This window comes from Schistocerca nitens, chromosome 6, assembly GCF_023898315.1.
Source record: "Schistocerca nitens isolate TAMUIC-IGC-003100 chromosome 6, iqSchNite1.1, whole genome shotgun sequence".
Classification (NCBI taxonomy): domain Eukaryota; kingdom Metazoa; phylum Arthropoda; class Insecta; order Orthoptera; family Acrididae; genus Schistocerca; species Schistocerca nitens.
The window spans coordinates 118,466,579-118,485,396 of NC_064619.1; the positions used below are offsets into that span (position 1 = coordinate 118,466,579).

Below are 18,818 nucleotides of genomic sequence, written 5' to 3' on the forward strand. Positions count from 1 at the left end.
CCGCTCCTGCCAGCCTTGGCCAGACAATTGTAGCCCGGCACTAGCAGAGCAGACCCAGAGTAGAAGACCCATCATCCTATTTGTTATATTGAGACTTGTGCCTTATATCAGTTGCTTACATGGACATTGTATATAGTGAAGGACACTGATTATTTGCCTGTTGCCCATCGCTTGCAACTCATTGTAAATCCAAAGTTAAGTATTGTCACTCTACTTTATTGTAACAAAAGTCATTACTGTCATTTGCTTGAATTCTTGTATAGTTATCCAAGAAAGCAGCATCCTTTAGGCACCCTATAAGAGACAAAAGGTTTTGGGTCACTTTAGTTATTAGGGTGCATCATTATGAAATGGTAAAACAACTGTACCACAGATGTTTCGACCATCTCTTCAGCAATCCTCTTCAGGGTGACTAAACTGCTGGACGCTGGGCATCAAGAAATTTAGTCACTCTGAAGAGGATATTAGCCATCATGGGAAATCACAAGCTCTTACGTCAACCAAGTCAGAATTTGACAGCATTGGTATCATGGCTTATCAAGACTGAGGTTTATTGTTCAGTGATGATGCTGCTTGTACTGGACAGGGTCCCACAACTGCCACGTGAATGTGCAATCGAGGGGTTCATGTGGGCCATTCTTGATGGCACTCAGGATATCGGTAGCCCAAGAGGCTTTTGCCTGATATGGCAGACACATTTTTTGCTCTGCTCTGCAGGATTGCATTTCCACATCACACTCCTTTATTCAGGAAATGGGCTTTTTTGGGAATGACAATCATCCATATTGACAGTGCAACAATGTCTGGAGCATCATGGATTGTCAGCACCGTGACTGTTGTTGTGACTTCTCTTGATGCAGCAGATGAGAGAGGCATGCCAATGGTTGTGTGCCCAACATGAGTAGCATTATGCTGTTTTTCAGATCATTCCCGGTTCTGTGTACAGCATCACAATGGATGTATTCACATGTCAAGGCTCAGAGGAGAACAAACATTGTCAGAGTGCATTAGTCATTGTCATACAATATAAGCACCCAGCATGATGGCATCGAGTCCTACTGTGTACGTAACGTGGTTACCTTTGCTTCAGACAGCCGGTGATTCCATATGTGATATGTTAAAGCCAGTAGCTGTGTCCTATCTTTGAGGTCTCTGTGGTGTTTTCCAAGCTCAGTTTGACTCAAAGTTAAGCAGAATTAGAGTGCTGTTGCTAAGACAGATGCCAGTTCTGTGCATTAAATTTTGTATCCTGTATACCTACAAATTACCCACAAATATATTTTTTCTACTACTCTGTATATGCAAAATAAATATTTTGTTATTTGCAATCCTTCCTGGTGTTGTGATTCTAATGGCCATCAGTGTATTTTAAAAGGTGTTAATGAGCATGGAGGAATTAGAAAGGAAAAGTGCAGACAGAAATAAAGAATATACAGAAGCTTGTAAAGAATAGTATTTGGCATTTATTAATACTGACCAATAAATAAAAACCATCATTTTCTTATTTACTACTAGAAATGTGCCTTTCCTGAAACTTGCTTTTCCCATTTTTTTTACTCAGCATGTTTCTTCGCCTGAAACAGAGAATGCATCTTTCTGGTATCAACTTTGTGTATGGGGAGGACTCCAGACTCCAGGGAATAGCTGGGCTTCACTGGTGATGCAGTGTCTTGCCACAGTAACTGCCAAAGTGAAGTTCGTGTCAGCCATTGTGCAGCTCCATAGAGCACCACCACGAGCAGTGTCATTGTTTCCACAATCACAAAATGAGAAATGGATGTCCCGATCTCCAGCCAACTGCCTTGATTGGTGACTAGGTGCAGGAAATGCATGCCCATGGCATCAGAAAAAATCATCACTATGAAGAATAACTTTTCTGTTGACACCTGTAAAAATGGAAGAATATTTATCAAAGGACAGAACAAATGTTTGTTCATTAGAAACTAATTTGTTTTGATAATCTGAGAGCATCACTTACCATGAGTACTACATTAATAGCACGGAATGTACAGGCAACAGTCAGAAAAGGTATGACAGTCTTCCACAGGATCAGGGCGGTCATCAGAAAGGGAGAAAAAACAGTTACAAAACACCTGACCCAGGTTGGATCAAATGAATTTAAACTGGCTATATTTCCTGTGCCAAAAAATGACAGTACTATGTAGAACAACTGAGAAATGTTAAGGAAACGATCATACCAGCCATGTTAAATGTGATGTGCACTACTAGAGAGTGGTGTGGTCCTAAGGTAGGGAAGAGAAAACCTTATCAGGAAAGGAGGTGGGTGCAATAATAATAATAATAATAATAACAATAATCTCATACTGATGCATCTACCTTTCAATTTTAAAATACTGTAATATCCAGTGAGACCTGCATTCTTCATCACAATCAGTAAATTATAGGGGCACTCTACTGTATGTAGTTTGGTGATATCTGACTGCCATTTTACATTTTCCACCCAACACAAAACTTACTTTAGTACCATTATTCAACACACAGATAAAACACTAATACTGCCCATACTCTCTTCAGAAATGTTGTAGGAAAGTTCCTGTTGAATGTAAATACTTTAGGATTAAAGGAGACCACTCACCAAAAAGCAGAAGTGTTGAGTTGTTGACAGGCACACACAAAAGAAGGAAAACCTGCTGGCTTTTGGGGTTGTCCTTTGATGAGCTGGAGTAAAATACACAAACACACTCACACACAAGCACACACATACCTAGGCCACTACATGGTGCCAGCTAGACTTGGGGCTAGGAATATGTGTGTGTGTGTGTGTGCGCGCGCGCGCGCGCGCGCGTGCGCGCGCGCATTGTATATTTCGCTCAAGCTCATCAAAGGGCAATCCCAAAAGCTAGCAAGTTTTCCTTCTTGTGTGTGTGCCTATTGACAACTCAATGATTCTGTTCCTCTTCAGAAATGAACTTTTAAATCTGTGAATAGCAAAGCACCTTGATATTATTATATGGGAATAAAACACTTTTGGGTCATGCAAAGCTCAAAATCCTTGTTACTACCGTCTTTCCTTTGTAGGTGTAGTGTTCCTTTCCCATGTTTAGGTTTTAAATTTTGTGGAGTCATGGATATTCTGGTTCAGTTGAACCTCCTCCTCACATGTTCCTTCAATGTCTCTCCACATTTTATTATTTAATAGCAAGTTTTAGTGTTTCCAGTCGAGGCAGACGCAGCAACAGATAAGTAAACCGCTTTGGTGACATTTACGTGTTCCTAACCAGGAGCGAATTTTATTATATCATCTGTGTGCTTTAATAGTTTCTTGAGTTTCTGCGTGTAAATTTAAAATCTAATAGCCACAGATTTCGCGTTTTCATTTGCATCAGAAAGTAAACTGATTTTGTGACATATTACAAGTTCCTCATCAGGGGCAAATTATTTGGTTTCACCTGAGTGCTTCGGTAGTTAGGTTTTTGAATATCTGCGTATTACTAGACACAGTTCATGTGTTTTTGTCAGGGTCTACAGTAGAGTTGCACAGCACGTGCTGATAATCTGTTTATCTGCATAGTTTAGTTTTACACGGTCTTCAGTATGAACAGGGACTGCGATTGTTGTGTGCGGATGCGAGCCGAGCTCTCAGCTTCAGCCTGTGATGCCTTTGGTTACACAGCTTGAGGCTGCAGTGGATGGGCACCACTGTTGTGGGCCGGCCATGGGGATTCAACAGACGTCCAGCGCGTCAGAGTCGTCCGATCGGTCCTCACTGGTGGCCAATCCAGTTACTGCTCGCACTGAGGCTGACCCTTCACCTGTGGTCGAGTGGGAGGTCGCCCCGGTGCGAAGCAGGCGGCGAAAGACTTTCCAGGCGGCCGTACGTAAGGCCTCGCTGGTTTGTCTGACAAACAGGTTCCAGGTGCTGTCTGTGGCTGGCACTGTCACTGAGCCAGATGCTGTTACCTGTCCTGTTTCAGAGAAAACCACTCAGCCTGCAAGATCTGGGCAATCGGAGAGGGTGGGATTATTGGTAGTTGGGAGTTCCAACATTAGGCGCGTTATGGGGCCCCTTAGGGACTTGGCTGACAAGAAGGGTAAGAAAACCAATGTGCACTGCGTGTGCATATCGGGTGGAATCATTTCAGTTGTGGAAAGGGTCCTCCCAGATTGCATGAAGAGCACAGGGTGCAGCCAACTGCAGGTGGTTGCTCACGTCGGTACCAATGATGTGTCACTTTGGATCTGAAGAGATTCTCTCTGGTTTTGAGCGGCTAACAGAAGTGGTAAAGGCTGCCAGTCTCGCTTGCAAGATGAAAGCAGAGCTGACCATTTGCAGCATAGTCGACAGGACCGATTGCGGACCTCTGGTACAGAGCTGAGTGGAGGGTCCGAATCAGAGGCTCAGTAGGTTCTGTGACCGTGTAGGCTGCAGATTCCTCGACTTGCGCCAAAGGGTGGTTGGGTTTCGGGTTCCGCTGAATAGGTCAGGTGTCCACTATAGGCAGGAGGCGGCTACATGGGTAGCAGCGGCTGTGTGGCGTGGACTGGGCAGTTTTTTGGGTTAGAGGGTCTCGGGAAAACACAAGAAGGTCTTCAGTCACAAAGAGAGTAGGCTGAACACAGGAAGAATGTAGATACAGGAACCATTGTTATAACAGTTGTAAATTTTCATAGCTGTGTTGGGAAAGTACCAGGGCTCCAAGCCCTAATAGAAAGCACTGATGCTCAAATTGTTATAGGCACTGAAAGCTGGCTAAAGCCAGATATAAGCTCAGCTGAAATTTTTTCGAAGAACCTAACGGTGTTCCGAAAGGATGGGCTAAACACTGTTGGCGGAGGAGTGTTTGTTGCTGTCAGAAGTAGTTTTAACTTGTTGCAAAATTGAAGCAGATACTTCCTGTGAGTTAGTATGGGCAGAGGTCATTGTTGGCAACCGGAATAAAATAATAATTGGATCCTTATACCAACCTCCCAATTCAGATGATACAGTTGCTGAAAGGTTCAAAGAAAACTTGAGTTTGATTTCAAACACGTACTGGACTCATACGATAATAGTTGGTGGTGACTTTAATTTACCCTCAATATGTTGGTGAAAATACATGTTTAATTCTGGAGGTATGCATAAAATATCATCCAAAATTGTGCTAAATGCATTCTCTGAAAATTATTTTGAGCAGTTAGTTCATGAGCCCACGCGAATAGTAAACGCTTGTGTAAACACACTTGACCTCTTAGCAACAAATAATCCTGAGTTAATAATGAGCATCAGAACCAATTCAGGGATTAGTGAACACAGGATTGTCGTAGCAAGACTGAGTATTGTAATCCCCAAATCCCTGAAAAATAAGCAAAAAATATACCTATTCAAAAAAGCATATAAAAATTCACTTGACGCCTTCCTTAGAGACAATCTCCACTCATTCCAAATTAATAATTTAAGTGTAGACCAGATCTGGCTTAAATTCAAAGAAATAGTATCGGCAGCAATTGAGAGATTTATACCAAATAAATTAACAAACGATGGAGCTGATCCTCCTTGGTATACAAAAAGGGTCAGAACACTGTTGCGGAAACAACGAAACAAACATGCCAAATTTAAACAGACGCAAAATCCCCAAGATTGGCAATCTTTTACAGAAGCTCAAAATTTAGCGTGGACTTCCATGCGAGATGCCTATAACAGTTTCCACATGAAACGTTGTCTCGAAACCTGGCAGAAAATCCAAAGAGATTCTGGTCGTATGTGAAGTATGTTAGCGGCAAGAAAAAATCAATGCCTTCTCTGCACGATAGCAATGGAGATACTATCGAAGACAGTGCAGCCAAAGCACAGTTACTAAACACAGTCTTCCAAAATGCCTTCACAAAAGAAGATGAAGTAAATACTCCAGAATTCGAATCAAGAACAGCTGCCAACATGAGTAACATAGAAGTAAATATCCTTGGAGTAGTGAAGCAACTTCAATCACTTAATAAAAGCAAGCATTCTGGTCCAGACTGTATACCAATTAGGTTCCTTTCGGAGTATGCTGATGCATTAGGTCCATACTTAACAATCATATACAACCATTTGCTCGACGAAAGATCCGTACCCAAAGACTGGAATGTTGCACAGGTCACACCAATATTAAAGAAAGGTAGTATGAGTAATCTACTAAATTACAGGCCCATTTCATTAACGTTGATATGTAGCAGGATTTAAAAACATATATTGTGTTCGAACATTATGAATTACCTCGAAGAAAACTGTCTATTGACACACGGTCAACATGGGTTTAGAAAACATAATTCCTGTGAAACACAACTAGCTCTTTATTCACATGAAGTGTTGAGTGCTATTGACAAGGGATTTCAGATCGATTCCGTATTTCTGGATTTCCGTAAGGCTTTTGACACTGTAACACAAGCGGATCATAGTGAAATTGTGTGCTTATGGAATATCATCTCAGTTATGTGACTCGATTTGTGATTTCCTGTCAGAGAGGTCACAGTTCGTAGTAATTGACGGAAAGCCATCAAGTAAAACAGAAGTGATTTATGGCATTCCCCAAGGTAGTGTTATAGGTCCTTTGCTGTTCCTTATCTATATAAACGATTTGGGAGACAATCTGAACAGCCGTCTTCGGTTGTTTGCAGATGACACTGTCGTTTATCGACTAATAAAGTCATCAGAAGATCAAAACAAACTCCACAATGATTTAGAAAAAATATCTGAATGGTGCGAAAAGTGGCTGTTGACCCTGAACAATGAAAAGTGTGAGGTCATCCACATGAGGGCTAAAAGGAACTCGTTAAACTTTGGTTACATGATAAATCAGCCTAATCTAAAAGCCGTAAATTCAACTAAATACCTAGGTATTACAATTACAAACAACTTAAATTGGAAGGAACACATAGTAAATGTTGTGGGGAAGGCTAACCAAAGACCGCGTTTTATTCGCAGGACTTAGAAAATGTAACAGACCTACTAAGGAGACTGTCTACACTACGCTTGTCCATCATCTTTTAGAATACTGCGGCGCGGTGTGGGATCCTTAACAGATAGGACTGACGGAGTACATTGGGTTCAAAGAAAGGCAGCGCCTTTTGTACTATCGCAAAATATGGGAGAGAGTTTCACAGAAATGATACAGGATTTGGGCTGGAAATCATTAAAAGAAAGGCGTTTTTCGTTGCAACGGAATCTTCTCATGAAATTCCAATCACCAACTTTTTCCTCCGAATGCAAAAATATTTTGTTGACACCGACCTACATAAGGAGGAACGATCACCACGATAAAATAAGGGAAATCAGAGCTTGTACGGAAAGATATAGGTGTTCATTCTTTCTGCACGCTATACGAGATTGGAATAATACAGAATTGTGAAGGTGGTTCAATGAACCCTCTGCCACACACTTAAACGTGATTTGCAGAGTATCCATGTAGATGTAGATGTAGATGTAGAGTTGTATTTTGATGACTGACATAGTTTCCTTCTACACTTGGCCCAGAGTGGTGCTTTCGCTGCCTACAATCCAGACAGACATTTTATTCTATATTTTGTGTTTCTCAATCTGTGCCTGTGTGCAGGACTGGGTGTTACAGAATTCTGGAACTGTTGAACAATATAAGAGCTGGCTGGCCTTGGAGGGAAGGTTTCCCTGGCTACTTTGTCTCCCGGAGCCCTCATGGACATTTGTTTTCCAATGTCTATGCTGTTTCTCAACACATCACACACATATTTCATAATCCACAAAATAATTGTAAAGGACACTTTGTACCAGTATTTTAGATTTTCTGCCCTGTTCCGTGCACATACTGAGTGAGACAAAACAATCTGTCTGTACTACTCTACATGTGACTTAACCTCTCTTATCTTATTCTCATGATCCTTACTCAAGATGTATGCTGGTGGCAGCATAACGGTCACACAGTCTTCCTAAAACACCAATTCTCCATTTTACTGAACAGAATTTTGCAAGAACAATGTCACTATTTTTCCAAGAGTTCAGATTTCAGTTCTCTGAGAATTTATCTACACTTTTGTATACGCTGTGCTGACCTGGAAGGATCACAGCAGAATGTCTGTATTCATTTTGTGTCTGCTGTCGTATGTATTTCATAAGGGCTCCAAACACCAGAGCAGCAATACTCCAGAATTGATTACACTAGCATTTTACACCTTTACGGATGCACAGCACATTCCCATAGCTCTTCCAACAGATCCAAGTTATCCATTCACCACCCCTCCCATTTCATACTGCTTCCTACTATTATTGGTTTTCCTAAATATTTTAATGATGTGAGTCGCTCCAAATGTTAAGCAGTAATCTTATAAATGGCTACTACTAGGTTCTTTCCATTTGCTGCAGGTTTTTTCCACATTCAAAGGGGGCTGCAATTTATTACACAAAGTGGAAATTATCACCACGCCTTTTTGCATTTCTGTACAATTGCCCAACAGAATAATTTCTGTAGACAGTAAAATCATTAGTGAACAATTTGATAGTGTTCCCGATTCTATTTAGTACATTGTTTAAATATATTGACAACATTAAAGGATTTATTATGCTTCCTTGGGGCACTCCCAGTGTTAATTTAATTTCTGTTGCGCACTCAACTTATAGTACAAAATATGAGTTCCATTAGGTAAATGTTTATCAAGCAAATCATACACCTGGAATGATACATTAAATGTACATCTCCTCATTGATTACTGGCTCTATTGGATGACTCAGTGAGATCTTAATAAATTGAGTACCGAACTCTAAGCCTTGCTTTCATTGAAACATCCATACCTGTTTGTAAGATTTTCTGCAATACTTTCTTGCCAGACTTGTTAACTATGTTGTTCCAGGAACTCAAAGGCTGCTATATGGTCCATCTTGTTTTGTAATTCTGCTCCAAGAATTGTTCTGTAACAGCTGACTGCCTGACTGTTTCTACTGGGTGTGTCACTGATGTCTCTGGCATCTGTAATCTAGTCTTGTAATTGTCTGTTGTCTCGAATAAGACCGTGGACTGTGGTATTCACCTGGTATTTAGGTGCCTAGATCACTTTTAACACTACAAAGCTCATCATCGTTTGGAGTGAAATGCATTTTATGCCGAGTTTCCACATGAATTAACCAATTTCGCCACAGATCAGAGCGGCATAGGGACATATCATCGATGAATCATGCCCAAAAACACCTCAGAAATCACATTTATTTATTTTCTATTAATTTCTTGTTTCATATTTTCATTTCTTTTTCATTTCAGTATCAAGCACTGTGGCTGCATCGTTATGACACTGGACTTGCCTTCAGAAGGAGGAAGGTTGAAACTCCTGTCCAGCTATCCATGTTAAGGGTTTTCTGTTGTTTCTCTAAACAATTTAATGCAAATGCTGACAGGGCCCCATTGAAAGATCTCACCATTGATGAGACATGAAACTACGATTTTTCTTCCTTCTTCCTACCCAGCATTATATACCTTTTAAGCACACTCTATTCACCTGGCCTGCTCTTTTGCTTTTACCGAGTGAGGTGGTGCAATGGACTCATATTCGGGAGGACAACAGTTGAAACCTGCATCCAGCCATCCTAGTTTATATTTCTGTGATTTCCCCAAATCACTTCAAGAAAATGTTTGGACAGTTCCTTTGAAAGAGTATGGCCAATTTCCATCCCCTTCCTTTGCTAATCCAAGCTTGTGCTCCACCTCTAACGACCACAATGTTGATGGGACGTTAAACACTAATCTCCTTCTAATCCTCCTCCTCCCTTTTGCTTGTGTTCAACATCCTCACTAAAAACTCAGAGAATCTAAAAGCAAATTGCTGAAAAGAAGGGAAAGCTTAAAGAACTAGTATTTGAGGTATAACATTCAAAAAATTCTTCTACTTACATTGTATGTCTCATTTAGCGATCATGAGAACAAGGTACTGGTAACAGATTGCATAATGTGTCATTCCACAGACACACGATTACAAACAGACTGGCTAATATTAGCATGTAGTACCTTTTGCCCCAGATATTCTACAGTAGTTTGTGGATTTACAGGGTGCCTGATAGCCGAAACTGCCCAGTACCTATTCACCTAAAGGGATCGGCAACCCCTCAAATACTGAAGCATTACGGGTTTGCATAAGTACAATGCACTGCCTCCTTAGCCTGCGTCAATCACAACAATAACAACAGATGGCAGGACAAGCATCACCAGAGGTCCTGTGTGCCAGGGACCTATTTCCTCCACCGTGTCATGTGTGCAGAACTGGATCGATACGAATTCCACCACGCCCCGGCTATACAGGTTGGCACAAGCAGTTTCGTACACCTGAGCACAGGTCAATTCATGTGCCGACTTTTAGCAGTCTGTCAGTCAGAGCCCGGTTGGAAGCCACCACAGTGGTACCTACAACTTTCCAGTGATTTCATGAGACGCACCTGTCAGCTAACTATGCCGAATGCTCAACCTCTGTCATTAGGGGTTATCAGTGGCAAAGTCTTCATGTCCCACTACATTTATTCACTGTGTGTTCCAGGCATGTACCTATTAGTGTCTGAGTAGTTGTATTATTTTTTATTGCGAAGTGTTTTCTTTTGTTGTTAAGGCTCTCTAATTTGGTTGAAATAAACCTTTGTTCTTGCTGATCTGCGTCTGATTAATTCTTATCATGCATCTCCCCACAGGAGATATAGCACATATAAAACCCCGTAAGTTACAGGTCAGTTGACAATATCAAAGTGAGATTTTCAGCAAAATACATATAGTGTGGCACACATTTGGTTTAGGCAGTTAACATTATTACCTCTTGTATCAACCAGAGGAGGAAGAATGATTCGAGGTTTAACATCCCTTCGATGGCGAGACCATTATAGACAGACTATGAAGCTGAGGTTGCGAAAGCATGGGGAAGGAAATCAGCTCTGTCGTCCTCAAAGCAAACATCTTGGCACTAATCTAAAGAAATGTAGGGAAACCATGGAAAACCTAAATCTCAAAGACAGAACGGAGATCTGAGCTGCCATCCTATCAAAGAAGAATCTAGTGTCTTACCTCAGCGCCACCTTGCTCGATGTACTGAATGAGTTACTGATGTGAGTGATAATAGAAATATTTAGGTATAACACTATAATGTAACCAAAAAAAAAACTGATGTGAGTGATAATAAAATATTTAGGTATAATACTATAATGTAAACAAATAAACTTGTTTCCTGTGCGCATTTCTTGTACTTTTGACACGTTCCACATCATAACGGTTTTCCGTGCTATTGATCAATGGAACATGTAACTAACTAACTAATTAACTTTCCTCATGGAGCCATATGTCTTTTTCTAAATGGAATAGAGCGTGTGCATGAACATGCAAACACCCAAGCAAGCACGCGTGCACGCGCGCACACACACACACATACATACACACACACACACACACACACACACACACACAAAACCTGGAACATGAAAGCTAATGTGAATTTTGCATCACAATGGTATTTGTAGACCAACCATTGTTTATCTGCAAGTGAGAGTTGCCTTTTTACAATTTTTTTGCTGTCTCCATTACGGGGATTAATTATTTACAAAAAGGATACAAAAATAAATGCTCGTCGAAAGTCACCTGATGAAACTGCTGCAGAATTTTTTCTGTTCACAGAATAATCTAGAAATGTGCACTGTAGAAGCTGAAAAGGAATGGAAAACATAAGATAAGAACTCAAAGAAATTATGGCATTCCACATGAAAATTACACAGGAATACAAACAATACAGTGTTAAATTACAAATTACTAGATGCATCAAATTTAAAAAAATCTTCTAAATTGTAATTTAACACGCTTGGTGCTTAGCATGAGTGATGAGTGCTCGGTTTGACATTTCTCTCCCAATGTCAGGACCAAAGTTTCTGTACATGTTGACACTATCTTTGATTCTAATCTTTGTCTTCTACACACTAGTGTATCTGGTGAATGCTAGTTGTTTCCTGATGATGAGCCAATAAACAGTAAATCGGTTTGAAATAAACAATCAGCAATGGAACATAAATGGAATTTGTTTGTTATTTTAATCTTAAAAGCAGTTTCTACTTTCATAGATGTTTAATAAGCTTATTAGCAACTGGACTGTAAGTCTCTCTTTCATAATCTGAACAACCAATTTCTGGACTCCAAAACTACTGCAATTATTAAAACAAACACTAAATGGAATAAAATGTAAGAAGCCCGTGTGTGTGTGTGTGTGTGTGTGTGTGTGTGTAGAAAAATGAAGCCAGGTCTCAAGCCTGGAATTCAAAAGCAAGCACAAGTTCAGCAGCATAAGTAGTGGCAGTGACACGGGCTCCACATCTGTCCACAAGTTATATATGGGAGGGGGTTCGGGGGGCACACTACAATAAGAATCAGGTCAGCTGTAAGAAAACATACACACTCACACTGGTAAACCTTCTCTTGATTACTTATGAAGGAATTAATCTAGCTCAGTAGTGGGAATTCCTGGATTGGGTAATATCTAAAATAAGGAAAAGGCAATTACTCATCTGTAGCGGCCATGGCCATGGGACTGTGCGCTGTCTCTGTATGGTATTGTGTGTGAATGTGTGTACTTTTGCTAGAGAAAAAGCAAGTGCTTGAAAGCTAGTGTGAACACCGTTTCTTGTTACATGTTTCTGTGCTTCACGTGTTGGTCCATTGTCAGTAAAGAATAACATTGATTTCCTGATCTCAATCCATCAAAACTGTTGTTTATTTCAGAGATAGTCTCTTGTTAACTCATGGCGGTATATCACACACATTCTTAATTTTATTTGTTCTAAAACTCTGAACAGTTACGTTCTATTTTTTAAAAATGCTGTTTAAATGTAATAAATACATTTGGATGGCTACTTCACACTTTGTAACTTAATTATACTAATCTGATTATTGTGTTTGGTTTTCACACTGATGCTGTGGTGTAATAACATAGAACTTTAACCCTCGCAATACCAGTGGGGGTGGAACATTTGTAAATTCGCGGCAGTGGTGTGTTGGAGCAAAACGCTTTTGACATCCCTGTACACACCTGTGTTTAATGTGTAGCTGCCAGAAGTTTCATTGCTGTATGTCTGTTAATTAATGTTCAGTGTTATATTGAGAAAAATGTTGTGTCGCACAGTTTGAGAATTTCGTGTTGGCAGAGTCAGAGAGTAACACGTCTGCATTAAATTTTGCATGAAACTCAAGAAAATGTTTACTGAGGCACACCAAGTGATGCAGGAAGCCTGCAGTGATGAGTGCTTAATCTGTACTCGATGTTATAAATGGTTCATACAGTTTAAAAATGGCCAGATGGAAGTTAAAGATAATGCTCACGTCGGGAATGTCAATGAAACTGTGCATGCCAATTTAAGACTGATTGTCCAAGAGACTGCAGAAGAATGTAACACTTCAGTTGGATCATGTCATAATATCCTGACACAGCATCTTGGAATGCATCATGTTGCCACCAAGTTCATCCCACGGCTCAAGAGTCGAAACCAGAAAGACCTTCGCCTCACAGTCTGTGAAGGGTTTTTGGAATGCGCAAATAAGAAACCCACACGTTGAACCATCAGCAGCTAAACTCATGTGTTGCTGATGAGGTAACGTTACCAAACTGCGTGTCTACAACCAACTTGGTTGTCCAATAGGGAGGGTTGGAGGTGGTCAAGTGGGGGTGGAACCATGGCCAGCCGCCGGGAGCAGACAAGCCGTCCGCTCTCTTCTGCTGGCAGCTTCCGACCCGACCAGGCGCTCTCCTCTCCTGCCCTCTTGGGCAGCAGCCCATTCAGTTTCAGCGGCTTCACTAGGCCTGCCTTTTCTTTTTATGGGATTAAACATCCATGCATTTAAAATATATTTGATTGTTCACCTCAACGGGTGCACACTGCTTTCCCTTCCTTGCCAATATTGACACATTAACATCTGGTGTCAGATGTGGGGTCGCTCACCGTTAGGCCCGTCTTATTGACCTAACTGCGTACCCGATGAAGCTGCCAGTAGTACTTTGCGCATGACGTGCCAGATGCGATACGCAATCACAAGCACATGCATTTGTGGTTCGCCACGCAACCTCTGCTGTTTCAGCATTCCTAACATCTGCCGCAGCGAATGCCAGACTGCTTGCGTGGCCAAGCACTTCATTGCGCCACACTGCCATTCCCAGGCAGTCCGGTGGTATGCCACGCTGCGGGTAGCCGCCTTCTACGCTGCTCCAATGTAGAATGGTCGCATGTTCCAGCCACGCGCCGCCACCCAGGAAACACGCATGTTTCGGCTGGATAGCTGAGGCACGTGACGCAGCCATCAACACCGCCAACATAATCTTCGCTGCTGTTTCCTGCCACTGTCATCCAACGAGATGCCAGCTGTCTATGACCTACCATTGCCGCAACTACGGCTCCTGTAAGTTCATTGTTCAGTTTTTCTTTGCCGCCAGCTTCTTGCTGTCGAGTGTGGGCCCTTTTCCTTGCTCTAATTGTCAAGTTTTCAGCGAGTACTAGGTGTCCTGACATTGTAACCATGCCCCAAACCCGTAGTACCACCACTGGATAACGGAACTCCCCAACCACGGAAAAGCCAGATGCAGTAGCTGCCCTTCGAGCAGAAATTGATAGCCTAATGAGCAAATAAATTCCTTTCTACAAACTGTCCGAGGTGTAGGCTGCACTTAGCTTGGCCAAACGATTTCTTATTAACTGTTTAATTGTACTCCATCTTAAACTGTCAGGCAACACTCATACCTATATCAAATCAGTTCACACCCTTAGGGACACCACCTCTTTTGCCATGTTGGAAGGTGGGTTGAAATAGAGATATTCGGACAGTCTTGATGCCTGCTATTACAGAGACAAGTTGTCCACCCTCTACGAGAAGCAAGGGGAGGATGTAGAGGCATTTGCTGGCCAGATCTGCACTGTGGCTTGCCACATTTACATGCTGGGTTCGGACCCCATCCGTAACGAGGTGTTAATTGAGCAGGTAGAAGCCCGCTCAAATGACATATTTATATGTGGAAGCGACCTGTATGTTGGAGGAGAGGTAAAGATAACATCACCCACCTCGTTGCATGATGCCACACGACTTGCGATGTTGCGAGAGGAGGCAGCGCATTTTATTGGCAGTTCGGTTCGTCCGAACAAACAACCGCGTCCAATTTTTAAATATGAACAGCATGTCAACACTGCCGAGAGGCAGGCCATGCTGATGCGCAGTGCCGTGCACCTTATTGTTATCGGTGTGGAACCACAGGGCATATGAGTAAAATCTGCCCACAGAACCTGGGAAACAGGGACCCTCGCACAACCAACAGAGGAAACAATTTACCAACAATCCACCACGACCCCAAAATCAGCCACAAAACGGTCAGGGGGCAAGTCACGCTGCCAGACCGTGCCCCCTGGAAAATTCATTCACCCAGTCCACCATGGTGTCATAAATGAGGCAGCAAATACCCTCCTCAACAGCTAAGTTCGAGGAAAGAATGAAGGAGTGCTTGTCGACACGGGAGCACCAACCAGCGTATTATTCATAGGACATGGGGACAGATGAGTGTTAAAACCACCCCGTCACCACATTAACGGTCTGAGCGCCGAGATAATCATACCTGCTGGGTACTGCCAAGTTCAAATGAAAATCGGAGCTAGACACTACCCTTTTGACATGGATGTAATTCGAAAACGAAGGCAAGATTTGATGTCATCCTGGGGAGTGATTTTCTCCACCACGACCAGAGTGTAGTAGATTACAGAATGCAAACTGCCCATCTCGGTGAGGAAACCCACCGCTTCGGTGGCCCTCACGTCGTTCCGTCACAAGGTACTTGTGAAACACAGCCGCTTCCACAGGTTCCTTCCACGCAAACATGGGCGTTACGTACAACTACCTCTGTCAGAACCAGTGGTGGCATGGGTTGCATTCTCTGGCTTGGGGTCAAACACTGCGAACTGCCAAAAACAGCCGTATTGGTGGACCCTCTCTGTCAAAACAATGTCCTTGACAGATTACAGGTACATGTTAAATGTGGCTTAATGAGAGCGGAAGTGCAGGGAAAGAAATTTTATGTTCACATCTGTTTGGACAATTTTGGAATGAAGGAGATAGAAATTCCTAGGAGCACCATTACAGCTAGTGGCCACGAGATTGAAGAAAACCTCCCTGCACAAGAGAAGCCAAAACCTAACTGAAAACAATGGCTTCCAGAATGCAGCATATGTCATATTGTTCTCGTGCTCAGAGACAAATTCAAAGATAAGTTAGATCATCTGGGCTGACCAAAACAAATTGTACTCCGACTTGGAAGAACACTCCTGCTTATTTGAGGAAAGGCATTATTTGCCCGCTACTGACCTTGTTTACCACGAAATTCCCACCGGAGGTGCAAGGCCCATTGCGCAGAAACCATATAGAATACCATATCACCTCCAGCCTGTGCGGTGGCCCGGTGTAATGTTAAGCGTTTTCGTGGACTTACTTGTTGAAGAATGCTGGTTCTGATTTCTTGCAGTGCCGATGTCTTCTGCTAGCACCGGACGCTTCTCCGAAGAGTTCACTGCTAGGAAGGGGAAATTTTCACTCTCTTGCTCTCTCTCTCTTCTTATTTAAAAAATACGCTACTCTTGGAATATCATTCAATGCACCAGAACATGTTTATTTCCACTTTGTACAAAAAAAACAACTAAACTTTATGATGTAAGCCCACACATTACCGGGCACCCAGAATCAATTAATTATACATTTTTGAACACAATTAATACATAAGTTTTTATCATGGCTGACTATCCATGTCCAGTCCACGTACTCTCAATGGCAGTTCAACGTCTAATAAACAGTCACTATCTCGAGTCACTCCATTTGTTTTTCAACAATACAAAGCTACATTACTCTTCGCAGCCGGCCACGGAGCTTCCGGGCCGTATTTAATTATTCTTGGCAGGTCGCGCTGAACACTTGCCAGCGCCGACGAATTATCTCCCTTCCAGTTTCGCCTGCACAAACAATAAATGGGAGCAGTATCCCATGCTCATCCTTAGGCCCTGCTTTAATATAACACGTGTTCGAAACGGCTGGAACACAAGTGTCTCCAGACTTTCGTAAAATTCTGGGGGCACTACACCTGTTTGGAGGAAACTATCCAACACAGCAAGAGGCAGGGATAATACAACCCTCCGCCAGTCCCTGGTCGTCCCCAGTTATCATGGTCCCAAAGAAATCAATCAATGGAGAGAAGACCTACCATCTTTGCGTCGATATGAGAGCAGTAAATAAGGTAACCATCCCTGATGCTTACCCTCTCCCCCATATCGACAAAACACTGGACAGGTTAAGAAATTGCAAATACTTCACTACCCTTGATACGAAGTGTGGGTACCACCAAATATCGATTGCACCACAGGACACGCCAAAAACAGCATTTGTTGTTCCCTCCGGTCTATATGAATTTCTGAGAAAGCCATTCGGGCTGCGCAATGTGCCAGCCACTTTCTAACACTTTGCCGACTTACTGCTATGACGACTGAAACCCACAATGTGTTTAGTTTATCTAGACGATATCATTGTCTTTTTCCAGAACCATAGATGACCATGTTACTAAGTTAAGAAATGTCTTGTCTAGACTGGAAAGTGCCAATTTAAGTTTGAAAATAGAAAAATGTTCCTTTGCTGAGAGTCAAGTACAGTATCTAGGGCATTTTATTAGTGCTGATGGAGTAAAGCCAGACCCCCGTCTAATTGAAGGAGTAGAACATTCGCTTCCCCTAAGAATGTAAAGGAATTGCAAAGCTTTCTGGGTCTCAGCAACTATTATAGGCATTTTGTCAAGGACTATGCCACAATAGCTAAACCCCTTACCCACCTGTTGAAAAAAGATATACCCTATCAATGGGCCCTCGAGTGTGAAGCTGCTGTGCAGCATATCAGAGATGCTCTGACTAGTTCCCCCTTATTGATCTATCCTGATTTCGAAAAATCATTCATTCTCACCTGTGACGCGCCCAACTTTGTGGTAGGGGCTATTCTGAGTCAAATTATTGATGGTGAGGTAAGACCAATTGGTTACGCATCCCTTCCGCTGAACCAGGTGAAATTTAATTACAGTACTATAGAGAAAGAATTACTGGCATTAAAGTTTGGAGTCAACTACTTTTACAGGATAAAATTTACAATAGCAACAGATCATGCAGCACTTCAGTGACTATTAAGTTTAAAAGACCCTAGCAGCCGTCTCACCCGCTCGGCCTTACAATAGCAACACATCATGCAGCACTTCAGCGGCTATTAAGTTTAAAAGACCCTAGCAGCCGTCTCACCCGCTCGGCCCTGAACCTGAGTGAGTATGATTACCAAGTGCAACACAAAGCTGGAAGATTGCACCAGCATGCTGACGCCCTTAGCAGAAAAGTGAGAGTAGCTCAAACAGGCGATGTGCTAATTGATGAATTAAAAGACTCAAAGGAAAATGATGCAAAATGCTGCCAGTATCGCTCCCATTGGGATTTTGTTACAGAGGATGGAATTCTATACCACAAGACCCCCCTGGGTAAACGTATAGTAATACCTAAAGACTTACAATCCAGAACTATTGCCTAGTGCCATAACAGCATTCAAGCTTGCCATAGTGGACGAGGAGCCACAAACGCCTGCATTTTGGTGGGACAAAAGATGGCCAATGTTGCCAAGTATATAAAAAAAATTGCCTACCATGCACCCGAAGAGCACCACCCCCACGAATCAAAATTCTCTTACAATCTCTTCCCGAGGCATCAAAAACCTTTCAGTTTGTAGCTTTGGAAGTAGTCGGGCCTCTTCCCGTAAGTACATAAGGACATAAATATATTCTATCCATTATTGATCACTTCTCCCGATATCTTATTTTGGTACCCA

The 18,818-nt window shown here is 42.2% G+C and overlaps 1 protein-coding gene across 2 annotated transcripts in view; it reads right to left on the minus strand.

Annotated features, from left to right (window-relative positions):
- Positions 1-1,446: 1,446 nt before the first annotated feature.
- The window catches only part of LOC126262245 (GPI ethanolamine phosphate transferase 1), a 274,209-nt gene continuing 256,837 nt past the window's right edge, over positions 1,447-18,818 (minus strand). For both annotated transcript variants that reach the window (XM_049958725.1, XM_049958726.1), the window contains 3 exons: positions 11,521-11,610; positions 1,979-2,170; positions 1,447-1,886 (listed from right to left, as the gene is read on the minus strand). In XM_049958725.1, the coding sequence (XP_049814682.1) occupies positions 1,554-1,886; positions 1,979-2,170; positions 11,521-11,610 (615 nt within the window). In that variant the 3' untranslated portion in view covers positions 1,447-1,553. The remainder of the gene's footprint in view (positions 1,887-1,978; positions 2,171-11,520; positions 11,611-18,818) is intronic.